The sequence below is a fragment of the Sinohyriopsis cumingii genome, chromosome 10 (genome assembly GCF_028554795.1).
Source record: "Sinohyriopsis cumingii isolate HCF-2022 chromosome 10, ASM2855479v2, whole genome shotgun sequence".
NCBI lineage: Eukaryota > Metazoa > Mollusca > Bivalvia > Unionida > Unionidae > Sinohyriopsis > Sinohyriopsis cumingii.
The window spans coordinates 114922916-114939339 of NC_142970.1; the positions used below are offsets into that span (position 1 = coordinate 114922916).

The following is a 16424-nucleotide window of genomic DNA, read 5'->3' on the forward strand; positions in this document are numbered from 1 at the left end:
TTTGGTATTTGTCCACTCTTGAAAACCGGGAATTCTTGATGGGATTTTTTTGCACAAGCAAAATTGCATTATTTCTTTGTTTTGAAGATAAGACCATAATGTCTTCCAGGTTTTAAGTTAGACATGAAATTGGTAATAAGATGTTTTTAAAGCAAGGGGCATGTTGGCCAAAGTGTCTAGATCAGATCAACCTTAAAAGGTCGAGTTTAAAACACTGCCAAATAACATACAATCTGTTTGAGACAACATTTGTTATGAAGTCTTTGGGTTAGGAGGGCTGGATAATTCAATTTAGTAACTTCCAGAATATGGTGGTTGGTCTAGGACTTACATGATAAAATTGAACTTTGTTAACATCAATAATTTTATTGGTTGTGTTATGCTCATGGCAAATCATCTACTGTATTTATGCATACTATCATGATTTATTATGGTGATTCATGAGGATTCATCTTCTGGAGAAAATTCTGCCTCTGTGTGTGTGTGTGTGTCCCTCCTCAGTGACCTCCATTTACATATCATGGACTCTTCCATCTTTTATTCAAACGTAGTGCCATCTTAGTATGTTAAGGTTGTAATTTTTTATATCTATAGGTGCAAACACCACCTGAACCTAAGACAGTCCGAGAGATAGAAGAGGACAGGATCACACTTCGCCCAATTGGCCCTGGTGTCCAGACTCTGGAGCCTGAGGGGTCACACACAGGGACACTTAGCTCGCACTCTGGCACTCTTGGGCGCTCTGTTACCCCCAGCTTCCCCACCAGCGCTGTGGCTTCTGCAGGTAAGAGAGATAATCCAGTATGAGGGGAACTCAACAGCTGAAGCTTGTTATAGAAATGTTCTTTGTGAAGTTAATATTTTGAGTTGACAATTCTTCTTTTTTTATTATTTACTGAGCAATATGTTAAACTAACATGTAATTTGTTGCCATTGACTATTGCAACACAAAAGTGTGTCTTGGTTAAGCGTCATAAGAAAGAAATGGATTTTGCAAATTTGAATGGTTATCATCTCAAGCCTTCTAATTTGTTTAAAAAGTTTTCTCCCCCTTGTGACTGTGAACTTAATATTATATCTTGCCCATTTTGAAACATGTTACAGTTAGATTGAGATTTTTTGCTTGCCCGTTTTGAAACATGTTACAGATTGAGATTTTTTGTTTGCTAATTTTGAAACATGTTACAAGTAGATTGAGAATTTTTGCTTGCCCATTTTGAAACATGTTACAGGTAGATTGAAATTTTTTGCTAGCCCATTTTGAAACATGCTACAGGTAGATTGAGATTTTTTGCTTGCCCAACAGGTGATCAGCAGCTGAATATTGCCTACCTGCATGAAAGTAAGCTTGCCTCAGGCAGCAGGCAATGGGAATTTCAAATACCTGCTACTTGGTTACTCTGAGCTTCTGACATTACATGCCAGTGTCATATTGGCTTGCCCTCATTGCCCTAGGCAGTAGGCAATACAAATTTCAAAGGCCTGCTACGTGATTACTCTGAGCTTCTGACATTACATGCCAGTGTCATATTGGCTTGCCCTCATTGCCCTAGGCAGTAGGCAATACAAATTTCAAAGGCCTGCTACGTGATTACTCTGAGCTTCTGACATTACATGCCAGTGTCATATTGGCTTGCCCTCATTGCCCTAGGCAGTAGGCAATACAAATTTCAAAGGCCCAGATATCAGATTAAGATGTTGTTTTTTGCTCATTAATTCTTTGACAAAAGCAAGTAGATTGGAAAGAATAATCATGATGTTACTTTGTCATGTTCTTGATTCTCTCAGTCTTGTCATACATCAAGTCAGAGTCAAATTGTACTCACCCTTTGTTGTGTTCTTGTTCTTCAGTCTTGTCATACATCAAGTCAGAGTCAAATTGTACTCACCCTTTGTTGTGTTCTTGGTCTTCAGTCTTGTCATACATCAAGTCAGAGTCAAATTGTACTCATCCATTGTTGTATTCTTGGTCTTCTGAGTCTTGTCATACATCAAGTCCAAGTCAGGCTATACACAACCATTGTTGTGTTCTTGATTGTCTCAGTCGTGTGATGATTCAAGTCCAAGTCCAACTGTACATGCATAATTCTAATCCATGTAATATACGACTGTGCCATTTTGTTCAGAGTGTGTGTAATTTATTTTATATGCTGTTGATGAAAAGCATGTATTAGAAGAGTTAACACATTCCTGTTCTTACCAAATAATTTATTTTTTTAATTTACTTTTAAAAGTTTCTTTATTACCCTGATTTAAGTTTTAAGAGTATATAACCATTTTCAGAGCTCAGAATGAAAACTAGAATTGACCTTTTTAACCTTTTCAACCTACTAACTCACCAGGACTGATGAATGTACATGTTTATCTTCCAAATATCTAAGAGTTATGTCCCTTGATTATCACACCTTTTTATGGTAGGTTGTCAGTCTGACAGCTGATTCAGTTTGGGATACATGGGCTTGTCCATACTCCTGCCAATATTAACAACATCAATTTGTTATGTGTGTTTGTGTCAGGTAAGTAAACAGTTCCATACAGGCATTGTCTGAAAGTTTTGACTAGAAGGGAGACCATGTGTATGAAGTAGCCTTTCAGTCAGTAAGACACATTGCAGTGGAAGATGGAGATATGGTATTCCAGTATATGTTTTGAGTGACAAAGGATAGATGATAACAAGTAAAAATATATACAGATTTTAATAATTATTGATTATATTTAACATGGGATTATGTGATAAAATATAATTGTGGGATGTAATAAAATTATGGGATATAATAGAATTATGGTTTATATTGTTGTATTTGCAGTACTAGTCTGTAAATGACTTAGTTCTAATTCAAGAAAGCTGCAGAAAATGAGGACAGGTCACTTTTATTATCTGTAAACCTGTCTGATACAATTTTATGATTATTACTAACCAACCTTGCAACCTACCTTTTACAAACTCGTGAAGTATTAATATTTTGTTAATGCAGTATTATATACACATTTCACCTGAACTTTTACAAGTGAATTTGACATTTTGCTGCTTCGTAGCAGCTTTGCTAATTTGAAAAATTTAAGTATATATATGGATGCAATTAAAAACAATGGGTTGTTGTATAATTCATTTCAAAATAAAAACATAGTAAAGCTCTAAAAAGAACTCTCGAGAACAAAAGTTTCCTTCTAAATGTTTCATTTATAGCAACGATAATATGATTGTAATCAACCATATACTGTTCTGATAATTTAGTGCTCTAACAGCTCCTTGATACAACATTATCACTGTAATGCCCCTCTTTATAACACCAATAGCATTATATTTAGGGAGTACTGTATCAGGATTGAATACAGTACACTTAAATTATGCACTAGAAAGCTACGGTATAAGGGAGTGTTAAGTTAGTATGACCTTGATGCACAGTTATATATTGTTTAATATGTGTACAATGGTGAATTAAAGCTTCTTTGTTGTGGGTACAGTTACTCCCCACCCTGTTAGGTCATGTTTGGAAAATGTCCAAGACTGTTTCTGAACTGAAAACAATTTTCCAGACATTATGTTATAAGTGATGAATAACAAGTTATTTGAAACTAACCTCCATGTCCTTCAGGGCTGTATTAGTGTATCCTGTGACACAGCCTATGGGTTAATGTATATACATCAATTAGTGCTAATTGGAAAACCCATGCCAGCTCATGCTTAGAAACCTCAGGTTATGAATTAACAATCTGTTTTTGTGCACCCATTGGTGATAGTTGAGCAATGTTGATACAAATTTGGCTATTTTGTAAAAGTCATTACAAGCTGTAGATTCTAAATGAGTTTGACATTATTTTCTTTAAGTAGGTTGAGACCAAAAAATCTATTGTTTACATAACAGGTATAAAATTTACTGTATATACATGTTTTTTAGTCTGATCCACCTGCCAGAAAATGGACCCAGATCTTCTGACATGTAACATTCTAGCAGATCAGGGTCTATCTTGGTTGCATCTGGATCTGACATGTACAGTATATTTGTCACACTTTGCGTATAGTGCCTGTAACCTTTAAGAGTCTGCATTTCTATCCAAAACTGTTTGCATTGATCATAAATTGGTCAAAACAATAGGTGTAACAGTGAATGTAATCAAGCAGCTATAGAGTCAGCCTGATGTTTTAAGCAACCCTTTAGAGAAGTTGTCAACAAAAATTGGGGCTGGGGTGGGGGTGCAGTAAGTATAACAGACAATCCGTAGGGGTGGTACTTGGTTCTAATTACTAGATCTTTCCATCTAGCTGCGTGAACAGGTTTTTAATGTATAAAAACACAAAGCTCATTGGTCATTAGGTATGTAGGTACAACATGGACAGGCCCACCAAATAAATATGTCTAACATGAATCAGACACATGGTCAGGCCCACCAAATAAATATGTCTAACATGAATCAGACACACATCACAAGTTCAGGGATAGAAAACAACCCTGACATGTAACCCCTCAGTTCATAAGACTAAACATAGTCATTTATTCAATGTACAAACAATTTTATTAGACTGTGTAAAATGTTATAGTGGAACAACAAATAAAACAAATGACCCACTTTCCAGCATTAAACAGTAACATTTATTAGCAATGATGGTAAGCAAGGTGCCAGTCCAAAGGACGAAAGGCAACTAACTCCATTCATTATATATTCCTACATTAAAGAATAAAGCCCCCCCCCCTTAGCTTTCTCAGACAACACTTAATTTTCAGCCAGATTAATGATAATGTTCTCCTGAGATAATGGGGAGGTGGGAGTTATAAAGAAAACTGTAAGTTTATCTGGAGACTGTTAATAAACCCAGACCTGCAGTAGTGTATAGAATATAAATCAGCATGCATATGATTGAGGAATAAAAGGTCTTGTAAATATGGTACCTGGAGCACTGTTGCTAAGGGACCAACTGGTCTATTCAAATTTTGCAAAAGATGGTGGGGGTGGGGCTGGGATTTTCGTTTGAACCAGGATTTTTTAATATTCTTTTTTTCTAATGATAATTTTTAAAAACACTTTTCAACTACTTTTTGTTTACGTTTGTAAATCTGCTTGAGATTACTTTTTTCACACAATTTGAAAGCTAGAAAATTTTTATTCCCAAAAAATCCCATCAGAATAAACATTACAGAATACTGAGTTGAAGTCCATTATCCAGGTGGGTATTTGCATTCTATCTTGATTTTTAAATATAAAGATGTCCAATAAGACGGCTTTATAAGCAGGTGTCCTTTGTTTAGAAATGTACACTATGATAAATTTATGGTTATGTCCTTTCTATAGAGATGTCTACTAATATAGGTTCATTGTGAAGAGTTCTATATACATAACTGTCCACTAATAAAGGTTATGAACACGTCCTTTATGTAGAGATGTCAACTAATGCAAGTTTATGGACAGTCATATTTTATATAGAAATGTCCACTAAGAATATTGACTAAATATGGGTTTATGGAAAAATGGGGTTATGAACATGCATCTTTTCTATACAGATCTCCACTGAGAGGTTATGGTCGGTTATTCTTTATATAGAGGTTGTCCAACAAGAAAGTTTGTGGACAGGCAGCTTTTCTATAGTGATGTTCAACAAGATAGGTTTACATGTACCTCGTTGAACTAACCTCAACTCTAAGTAAACAGATTCCATTTAAATAAATCTAAAATCAGATTACCATTCTTTATAAAAACCCTTCTAAAGCACTCAATGTTTTCTTCCTGCATGGAGGACTGTGGCATTAGTCTTATAATCACAGTCTTTACAGCAAAAATGGAAATTATTTATATTGCTTTCATGACTTTCACAGTCATACCTGTCCATATGTTAGTCATTTTACTTTCATGACTATCAGTCATACCTATCCATAAGCTGTTAGTCATTTTACTTTTATCAGTATAAATGACACACATGCAACTTCAAATAGTGTAGACCCAGATTTGTTGTCACATCTGGATGTAGCAAATTTGGCCAAATTGCAAATTAGGCCATATGCTGGTAAAGCTAATTAGGCCAAATTGGCCTTTGCTGATTGGACAATGTACAGGTCTAGTTAATTAGGCAACATGCTGGTAAAGCTAATTAGGCCAAATTGGCCTTTGCAGATTGGACAATATACTGGTCTGGCTAATTAGGTCCAGCACTGGTCTTGCAAAATTGGACCACATACTGGTCTAGCAAATTTGACCACATGCTGGTTTGCAAAGTAGATCTGAAGATCATCAGACTTTGAGATTGAGTCTTGAAATGAATTTCCACTGTCAGCCAGTCAGAAACAAGCTTTCAGAAGTAACTTTTTTGATGAATTGAACCAAAATTCACAAAATGAAATTTTTTATTTCCAGTTCAGGGCTTAAATGATCATAAGAACCATCTTTGCTAGACAAGAGTTGTCTATTCATTCTGCATCAGCCAAGTCAAAACAGTATTTGTTGCTCTATTATCAGATGCAGGCAAGTGGGTGGAACTTAACTAGACATCTTGTTCCTGTTTTCCTTGGGAGATCATTGGGAATAATTATCGTGATCTCTGTAGGCCTTGACCTGTGTCACATGTCTGCTTACCTTGGGATATCATTGGGTATAATCACCTTACAGAATGGTGATCTGTTTTCCTTGGGAGATCATTGGGAATAATTATCGTGATCTCTGTCCTCCATGGGAGATCATTGGGAATAATTGTCATGATCTCTGTCTTCCTTGGGAGATCATTGGGAATAATTATCATGATCTCTGTCTTCCTTGGGAGATCATTGGGAATAATTATGATGATGTCTGTCTTCCTTGGGAGATCATTGGGAATAATTATCGTCATCTCTGTAGGCCTTGACCTGTGTCACATATCTGCTTACCTTGGGATATCATTGGGTATAATCACCGTACAGAATAGTGATCTGTTTTCCTTGGGAGATCATTGGGAATAATTATCATGATTTTTGCAGGCCTTGACCTGTGTCACATGTCTGCTTACCTTGGGATATCATTGGGTATAATCACCGTACAGAATGGTGATCTCTGTTTTCCTTGGGAGATCATTGAGAATAATTATCATGATCTCTGTCTTCCTTGGGAGATCATTGGGAATAATTATCATCATCTCTGTCTTCCTTGGGAGATCATTGGGTATAATCATCATGATCTCCATAGACAATGACACATCACATGGGAGATCATTAGGTATTATCATCGTGATCGCTGTTTACCTTGGGGAAAAAATAATTATGAATAATCATTGTGATCTCCAAAGACTGGCACATGTCATATGTCTATTTTTCCAGTTTTAGACTGTACACACATTTTTCTTCCAAATCAAGTCACATGGACACATTGGAAGTCATTATATTGAGTACCCATCATGTGTATCAAGCTCTCTCATTGGTCAGTTGATTTAGTTTGCTTCTTACAGTTACTCTGTAACCTGCAAGAGGGCACTTGTTCAATAAATGTTTCAGTTACCAAAGATTCAGAACAGTTGGCCCTAGTCTGTCAATGTGCTTTTTAAATGGTAGACATGTTAACAGCTGGATGGGAATTGCAAGTAAACTTTATATCCAAACTGCTGAACCTTACACATACACCAATTCCCAATTCCCAGATCAGGATAAGGGAGACAATTTGCTCTGCTCAGGTTACAGTATCTGCAAAGTAGTTTCTTGTAAGTAAAAGGCACAACCCATTCATTCCTAGAAATGATGATTTTGAACAGTCAGCACCCAGAAAATTAAGGCTTGAATGTTAATACATTGGTACCTTACTGTATGGTGCTCCAGTAAAATGCAGTCTATTTTATAAGGCAATGTATTGTTATTAAACCATCCCACTATATAATGGCAATACTTTGAATCAGGTGACCTCACTATAAGGTGATCTCATATATAATACTAAATATGTATGTTGCCATTGAACAGCATTATAGTGAGAGGTCACTCAGACAGCATTATAAAGATCACTTACTATTATAGTGAATGATCACTCAAGCATCATTATTATGAGGGATTATTTAGTGTTAAAGTGAGGGATCATTCTGGCAGCAGTATAGTGATGGATCACTCTGCTTTAGTGAGAGATCACAATGTTATAATGAAGATCACACATATAGCATTATAATGAGGGATCACTCAGTCCTATAGTGAGGGATCATTCAGTATTAGAGTGAGGGATAATTCAGATAGCAGTACAGTGAGAGATCACTCAGCATTATAGTGAGGGATCATTAAGTGTTTAAGTGAGAGATCACTGAGTCCAATAGTGAGAAATCAGTGTTATAGTGAGGATCACTCAGCACTATTGTGAGAGATCATTTAGTGTTAGAGTGAAGGATCATTTAGATAGCAGCATAGTGAGGGATCACTCTGTCCTATAGTGAGAGGTCAGTGTTATAGTGAGGATAACTCAGCATTATAGCAAGGGATCATTAAGTTTTAGTGTGAAGGATCATTTAGACACCAGTGTCGTGAGTGATCTCACAGCATTCTAATGAGTAATCACTCAGTGTAATAATGAGGTCACCCTGTATCAATAAGTATCATTCTAAAGATAATCACAATTTATGCCACAAGAGGAGAGTGGTTTCATTGTTGAAGTCTGTGTGCATTTTGAGCAACGGGGTCACTGTTTGTATTTAAACAGAGACATTAATCCAAGCAGTGCATGAGAAAGTGCGACGGATGTCCTTGGGTTCCACAAAAGATCTGCATGGTGCCAGTAATCGTGGTAACAACAACATTTTTGATGACCCATTTTTGATGTTCAATAACCGCATGACATTACCCTCTGACTTTGCATATTGTGGAATACCTTTATTCATTCATCATTACTGTTAATCAAACTGCAAGAGCTGGAATCAAGTCAGTTTCATTTGAGTTAATTTTGAGCATTCCTGAATACTTTAGTCCATTTTTTAAAACCTGTCATAAGGGAAAGTTGATTACATGATGATGTCCATATGTCTGTCTGTCTGTTCACTGTTTTCCACACAATCACAATATCTCTGATATCTACCATTACTAAACTTGTAAATAGCTTGTCTCCAGGTTAAGTGTGTGTGTGGTGTCAGTGTGTATGTCTGTGTTGTGTGTGTCTGTGTAGTGTGTGTGTGTGTGTGTGTGTGATTAGGATTTTTAATGTAGCTTTTTTAAAAAATTCAATTGTATTGCTACGATGTCTAGAGTGCCAGGTTATGTTAGCAGCCTATCAATTTTGAGGTCCAGGGTCTGAAAGGAGAAAATGATTTGTGTACAATAACACTAGTTCTACATCACAGACCTGAACAAAACTTTGAGATGGCTTGCATTTGTAAGAAAGAAGCCTGCTGATTTTTGGGTCATAATATAAATTTAGGTCACGGCGACTGAAAGAAGAAATTGGTTTGCTTTCAGTAACTTTACTTTTACATCACAGATGAAGGTCAAACTTTACTTCTACATGACAGATGAAGGCCAAACTTTACTTTTACATCACAGATGAAGGTCAAACTTTACTTCTACATCACAGAAGAAGCCAAACTTTACTTCTACATCACAGATGAAGGTCAAACTTTACTTCTACATCACAGATGAAGGCCAAACTTTACTTCTGCATCACAGATGAAGGCTAGACTTTACTTTTACATCACAGATGAAGGCCAAACTTTACTTCTACATCACAGATGAAGGTCAAACTTTACTTCTACATCACAGATGAAGGTCAAACTTTACTTCTACATCACAGATGAAGGCCAAACTTTACTTTCACATCACAGATGAAGGCCAAACTTTATTGATGGCCTGTAGTTTAGGGAAGGAAATGACTTTGATTTTAGTGGTCAGAGTTGCTGTCGTTGCAAGAAGAAATGTGGTTTCCGCACATTTCCTTTAGTTCAGCACCACAAACCTGGAATAAACTTCGTACTTGAAGTAACAGATTTTGAAGAATAACTTCTTTTATAAGGTAGCTTCCAGGACCATACTGGGTAATATATATTATGGTTGACAGGTCTTATTCATGGGAAATCTAATATGAAAAATAATCTTTTCTGTACATTAAGTTTAGTTCATGACAACATAACATTATCAAAGGTCAAGGTCATTGTGATCCATCATCATTAATATCTGGGGTCCTACTAGTGACTACATATAGGACTACTAGTCACTACACAGGACTACTAGTCACTACACATAGGACTACTAGTCACTACACATAGGACTACTAAACACCAGACAAGAGAATGTTGTCACAGTAACAGTACGCTTTTTAAAGGATGGCTTCCCTCTGACCCGTAAACTGGTAAGGAATTGATAATCACGAGTCCATAAAGAGGAATGCCCTAACCCACTTGACATGTTTGGAAATTTTTCAATGTTATCATTGTTAATACTCTCCTTGAGAATGCCAGCAAGGTCATGTACACTTGGCTGTATCAGGTTTCAGACATTGTAACACATGTTTCATGGTTTGAAATTTATTTCATGTTACATATAAAAAAAATTCAGCTTTGAATACATTTAAAAAAGTATTGAAGTCTGTATATTAAATGTAATTGAGAGACTGCTTTGATTCTGAGCTCTTGTAAGTTGTAGTTGTTGGTCAAATAATTTGTGCTTTTTACCCTGATTTAATGCATTTACATTCAGTTTTGCTTTAAAACATGATGTTCCTTGTATCCATTACATGCCTTGCAAGTCAGAAACATTTTGAAAGATAAATAAGAGGCAGCCATTGTATGATAAAGGGCTACAACATCAAAGCTATTCACATAATTTGATATGTTTCATATGCCATGTTTCAAATACTGGCAGCTAATATTAATCAAAATCTATTACACTGAAATTATTATTAGTATTTAAAGTTTTATTTTATTTATCGTTTAAAAATCCGGTTTAAATTAAATGCATCTTAGAATATCAAGATAATTAGATTCATTACAGGAGATCATAGGGATATTTACACAGTATATTTCAGGAGATCATAGGGGTAATTACACAGTATATTTCAGGAGATCATAGGGGTAATTACACAGTATATTTCAGGAGATCATAGGAGTAATTACACAGTATATTTCAGGAGATCATAGGGGTAATTACACAGTATATTTCAGGAGATCATAGGGGTAATTACACAGTATATTTCAGGAGATGATAGGGATATTTGCACAGAATATTTCAGGAGATCATAGGGATATTTACACAGTATATTTCAGGAGATCATAGGGATATTTACACAGTATATTTCAGGAGATCATAGGGATATTTACACAGTATATTTCAGGAGATCATAGGGGTAATTACACAGTATATTTCAGGAGATGATAGGGATATTTACACAGTATGTTTTAGGAGATCATAGGGGTAATTACACAGTATATTTCAGGAGATGATAGGGATATTTGCACAGAATATTTCAGGAGATCATAGGGATATTTACACAGTATATTTCAGGAGATCATAGGGATATTTACACAGTATGTTTCAGGAGATCATAGGGATATTTACACAGTATATTTCAGGAGATCATAGGGGTAATTACACGGTATATTTCAGGAGATGATAGGGATATTTACACAGTATGTTTCAATAGATCATAGGGATATTTACACAGTATATTTCAGGAGATCATAGGGATATTTACACTATATTTCAGGCGATCACAGGGGTATTTACACAGTATATTACAGTAGATCATAAGGGTATTTACACAGTATATTTCAGGAGATCATAGGGGTATTTACACAGTATATACCATGGTTATTGTGAAATAACTTTTGTTTGAGACCAAATTTTATGGATGGCTTGCACGTAAGGTAATAAAACACCAATAGGTTATGTTGTTCAGAGGTCTGAGGTCAAGGTCATGGTGTCCAATAAGAAAATAATGGTTACTACAGAATGACCTGAGTTTAAGACTGCATACCTTGACCAGAATTTTTTGTTTGCATTTTGCTTACAGATTTAATACTAATATTTGTGTCTTGAAATCTTTTTAAATTTTTACAGTTGAAATTTAGTTCTAACCTTTCTTTTTAAAATTATTTCCAAAATACATCTCATTAATCTTGGCATTAACCTTAGTTGAATAAAGGAAAAATTAACCCTTATCTGTTTTTGTTCATGTCTTTCTTTTCGTTTTGAATGTTTATATTTAAATTGTTTTTTCCATATTCAAATTTGTTTATTTTTGCTTTGTCTCCAGTGCTCATGCACCACCACTATTCAGGGATATGCTGAGGGAATTTTGAATATAAATATTTATGAATGAATAGTCTAGAATGATAGTCATACCTTATTTAGACAAAAAGTCAGAACAAATTGCATCTGAACTGTAAGACGTAACTCAAGTTCTAGTCTCCTTTGTTGAAAAAGGCAAATGATGGAAGGCATGTAATATGATAACTAACTGTATATGGCATAGCATATAGTGATGCTGTGTCTCTAAGGGAGTTTAAGCTTGATAATCGATGTCAACCAATCACAAGTGACATTAATGAGCTTGGTAATTTATATCAACCAATCACAAGTAACATTACATAAAACCCTTTTGATTAGCAGAAACTCAGCATTGTGAATTTTTCTCCTTCCAATAAATTAAACTTGATGTTTCCAAGGAGGAGTCATTTATGATTGTTGAACAAGATTTCAAGCTGCAAACTCAATCCATGGTATATGTTTAGTTGTTGTTTTTTTTTTATTGCAGTATGTAATTTGTTTGATAGTTGTATTTAGATTTTACAAAGATTTGTCTGATAGTTGTGTTTAGATCATACATTGCATTACACAGCCATTTCTTTTATGTGTTAGTAGCCATCATCTTTTTGTGTTGATGCATTAAATGGCTGTAGAATATTAGGATTAGTATTTTGTTTCTCATTAAACTAGATGTTTTTTGTTTTGTTGTTGTAGCCACCCCTCCTTTCCCGGTGACCCCAAGGACACCATATTATAACGCTACAGGTATAAACACTTGTCTGTCATGCTGTACTTCATGTTCTTGTGCTTTGAGTTATCTCCCTTTAAGAAAGTTGACTTGACCTGAAAAAGTAGAGAACACAAAGATGTGCTATATCAGGGGATAGAACACCACCACATGTTATATTAGTGATAGAACACCAGTACAAGTTTTATGGGGATAGAACACCAAGATGTGTTATATCAGGGATATAACACCAAGATGTGTTATATCAGGGATAGAACACCAAGATGTGTTATATCAGGGATAGAACACCAAGATGTGTTATATCAGGGATATGGTTCCAGACTGCATAGCTATAACAACACAGATTTATGGGATGAGAACCCTCTAAATTACTGTCCTTCTTATAAAAAGAAGAAGTATTATGATTGTTGTTTTGTTTTGTTCAGTACTCCACTGTTTGCAGCAGGGCCATCTTGATATTTTTTTCCCACTTTCATCCATCGGTTCCGAGAAACATGTTAGCAAGAAATATTCTCATGGTAGACAAATGCTAGCATATTTGTTTCAGTATGTAAGATGACCTAATTAAATTTAAAGGCTTTATTGCAGTGTCATGCGCCCATTCTTGACTTGATCATTTTCATCTATGCATCCATTTATCCTTCCAAAGAAGCTTGTTAGAAAGATTTTGCACAGAACTACTCAGCATGGACTGAAATGAAATTTTTGCTTGCACATTTCTCCCTGAGGATCTCATTGGACAGAAATTATTTTTTAATTTTGTACACATTTATGAACAGTTTTTGGGGTTCTTTGACAAAAGCCTAGTTAACGTGATTGAGCCGAAACCACTTTAGGCATTACGAGTGTATGTATTAGGGTTCAACAGCACATCAGCATAATAGTGGCTGCTATACAGTGCAGATTAAAAATGAGTTCTTAAAATCGAGAAGGCAAATGAAATTTGTTTAAAATAATTAGTTTTAATTGTCCTGATTAGATTTTCGCACTATGTAAGCAATTTTCACACTTAATCAAAACCTGTTTGTCATTATTAAGCCATGGCTGCTTGAGATAGACTACTAAAATTTGCTATACGTGTTTATATGCTTGTATTTTTATACATTTTAGAAGCTTTATGCACTTGATCATTTTTGTTCTACAGCGGGGGCATGTTTTTCTAATTCTGCTGCAATTGTATAACCATATTTTTCACAACCAACTACATTTTCGGTCTTGTTTACTTACATGCCTGTAGATATGACTGGTCATTTCCTTTAAATTATGTTGGATCATTTTTATCATAAAGCTTCATAATACATTATCATATTTTGCCTAAATGTCTGATTCTTTCATAGTTAGGCATTTGGCTTTTGAGTAACACTGATTTTCAAATTAAATACAGAATTAATTTTCAAATATTTATTAAAAAATAATAGAGTAATTCTATATTTAACATTAACTGCCTTTTAGAATTGTTTGCTTTACTTTTCAGGACAAGTCAACTTAAAATAAATTTATGTTAGAGCTTAATTTAGAAAATGCTTGTATTAATAAGTAGTGTTCATGTTGGGAACAGGATTTAAAAAACAAACAACTGATTGCCTTATAATGAATGTTATTGTCCATATTTAAACATTTTCAGCAGACTATCAGAAATACAGTACTCCCTCAATATAAGCCACCTTATTATAACATCATTGCTGTTATAAGGCTGGCATGGTAATTTATTCCATTTCTTTATATAATACTGATATATAGTACTTCATTATATGGTTGTCTTACTGTAAGGCAGTATGCTATATAGCTGCCATGGATAGTTTTATAATGAGGGAATATCTATAATGGATTTCATTATAAGACAGTCTCACTATAAGGTGGTAAAGTCTGGTTTGTATGGATGGCATTATAATATGGGAGTATTATATAATGAACTTGATTAAAAGGTAAGCTCACTATAAGGTTATATGCTGTATGGCTCCCATGAATAGTGTTATAATGAGGGATTACTGTATGAAGTAAAAGCTAGTTCTCAAGCTTTTGAGAATCATTATTTTCAGTCTGTAGATATTTTGTATCAAATTTATTAGCTTTGTTGCATATCCAAGGATGCTGATTTTGGGTAAGGAAAAGGTTATATCTTGCACTTTATTTATAAACTTAAATTCAGACGTGTTTATGAAGAAGCCAGCCCTGTATAAACACAAAAGCAGAACCTGAGAAATTATTCAGGTTGATAGCTTGTGTTCAGTCTATAATGATTTCTTGATGACAAGAAACAAATTTAGAATTTACGCTCTTTTTGACTTTATTTCGCATGGTCAGCATGTGGTTTGGAGTCTGTAATTAGTTTCTTATGCACTGCTCCATTCTTACTTTATCTCGTTTGATCACTTGTTATATAGAAGACAAGTAGATTTTAGAATGATGGGTCTATAGATTTTTTGCATGAATTACTGATGTTCTTTCGAGTAATAAATATGAGTCATCGTCTTTAAATCTCATCTGATGTCACCATTTGTAATATTGATCTTGCAGTTTGTAACATTGTAAATATATCACTTAGGTCCACATCATTGAACTTAAAACTTTAACCTTGAAAAAAATGTTATTAGTTAAAAACTTGCAAATTCAACATTGAAATTGTCATCTGCAGAAAGTTTTCAGAAAAAGTATTGATGTTCTAGAAAGGGGTACAGCACTGTTTTACATGCAGTCAACCTCTTAAAGCATGTACCTGAGAGACTATGCCTTGCTTGGCACTCCGCATTAAGAGGTTAGTGTTAGGACTGGTTGGCCTGGTGTCTAGATAATGTGACTGGGTGGGACATCATGTTTCATGTCTGCGGCATGATGCCCCAGTGCCAGACATCACTTTAAACTGCCACATTGCAGACATCATAGCAATATGACTGAATTTTTTATATAAAGCTAAGTTAAAAATCTGAATCACACACACACATACACACACACACCTGAGAGACTGACATAATTTTTTTCCTACATAAGCCAGTATCCACTAACTCAAAACTGATATAGTAATTAATGGTGATGTTATCATGAGCCTAAACTTGTATCACAATAGTGACACCCCTTTACAATATCATGTGATAATATGCTGACCATGAGTCATTGTCCAGAAAGGGCACTGAGGACACGTCTGACCGAGTGTCTGGTCAGCTCTCATAAAATTGCTTTTTTCCCCACTGACTTGCATGTAAATTGTTGTTACTTACATCTGACAAACATGTACTGATTGACATATACTAATGATGATGACACAGTTGCTTAAGGTAAACATGCTACTCTTTTCCAGTGCTTTGTATCAGTGATTTGAAAATAGATTTACTTGGACTGGGTACTCTCATCTAGTGCTCTGTATCACAGTGATTTTAAAATTGATTTACTTGGACTGGGTACTCTCTTCTAGTGCTCTGTATCACAGTGATTTGAAAATTGATTTACTTGGACTGGATACTCTCTTCTAGTGCTCTGTATCACAGTGATTTGAAAATAGATTTACTTGGACTGGGTACTCT

The 16424-nt window shown here is 35.0% G+C and overlaps 1 protein-coding gene across 13 annotated transcripts in view; it reads left to right on the plus strand.

Annotated features, from left to right (window-relative positions):
• Positions 1 to 16424, plus strand: part of LOC149791062 (tensin-3-like) — a 522379-nt gene that overhangs the window by 461420 nt on the left and 44535 nt on the right. For 8 of the 13 annotated variants that reach the window (XM_089972994.1, XM_089972985.1, XM_089972990.1 and 5 more), the window contains 3 exons: positions 595 to 784; positions 8629 to 8712; positions 12873 to 12923. In XM_089972994.1, the coding sequence (XP_089829120.1) occupies positions 595 to 784; positions 8629 to 8712; positions 12873 to 12923 (325 nt within the window). The remainder of the gene's footprint in view (positions 1 to 594; positions 785 to 8628; positions 8713 to 12872; positions 12924 to 16424) is intronic. The other 5 variants (XM_089972988.1, XM_089972992.1, XM_089972989.1 and 2 more) reach the window with 3 other exon arrangements.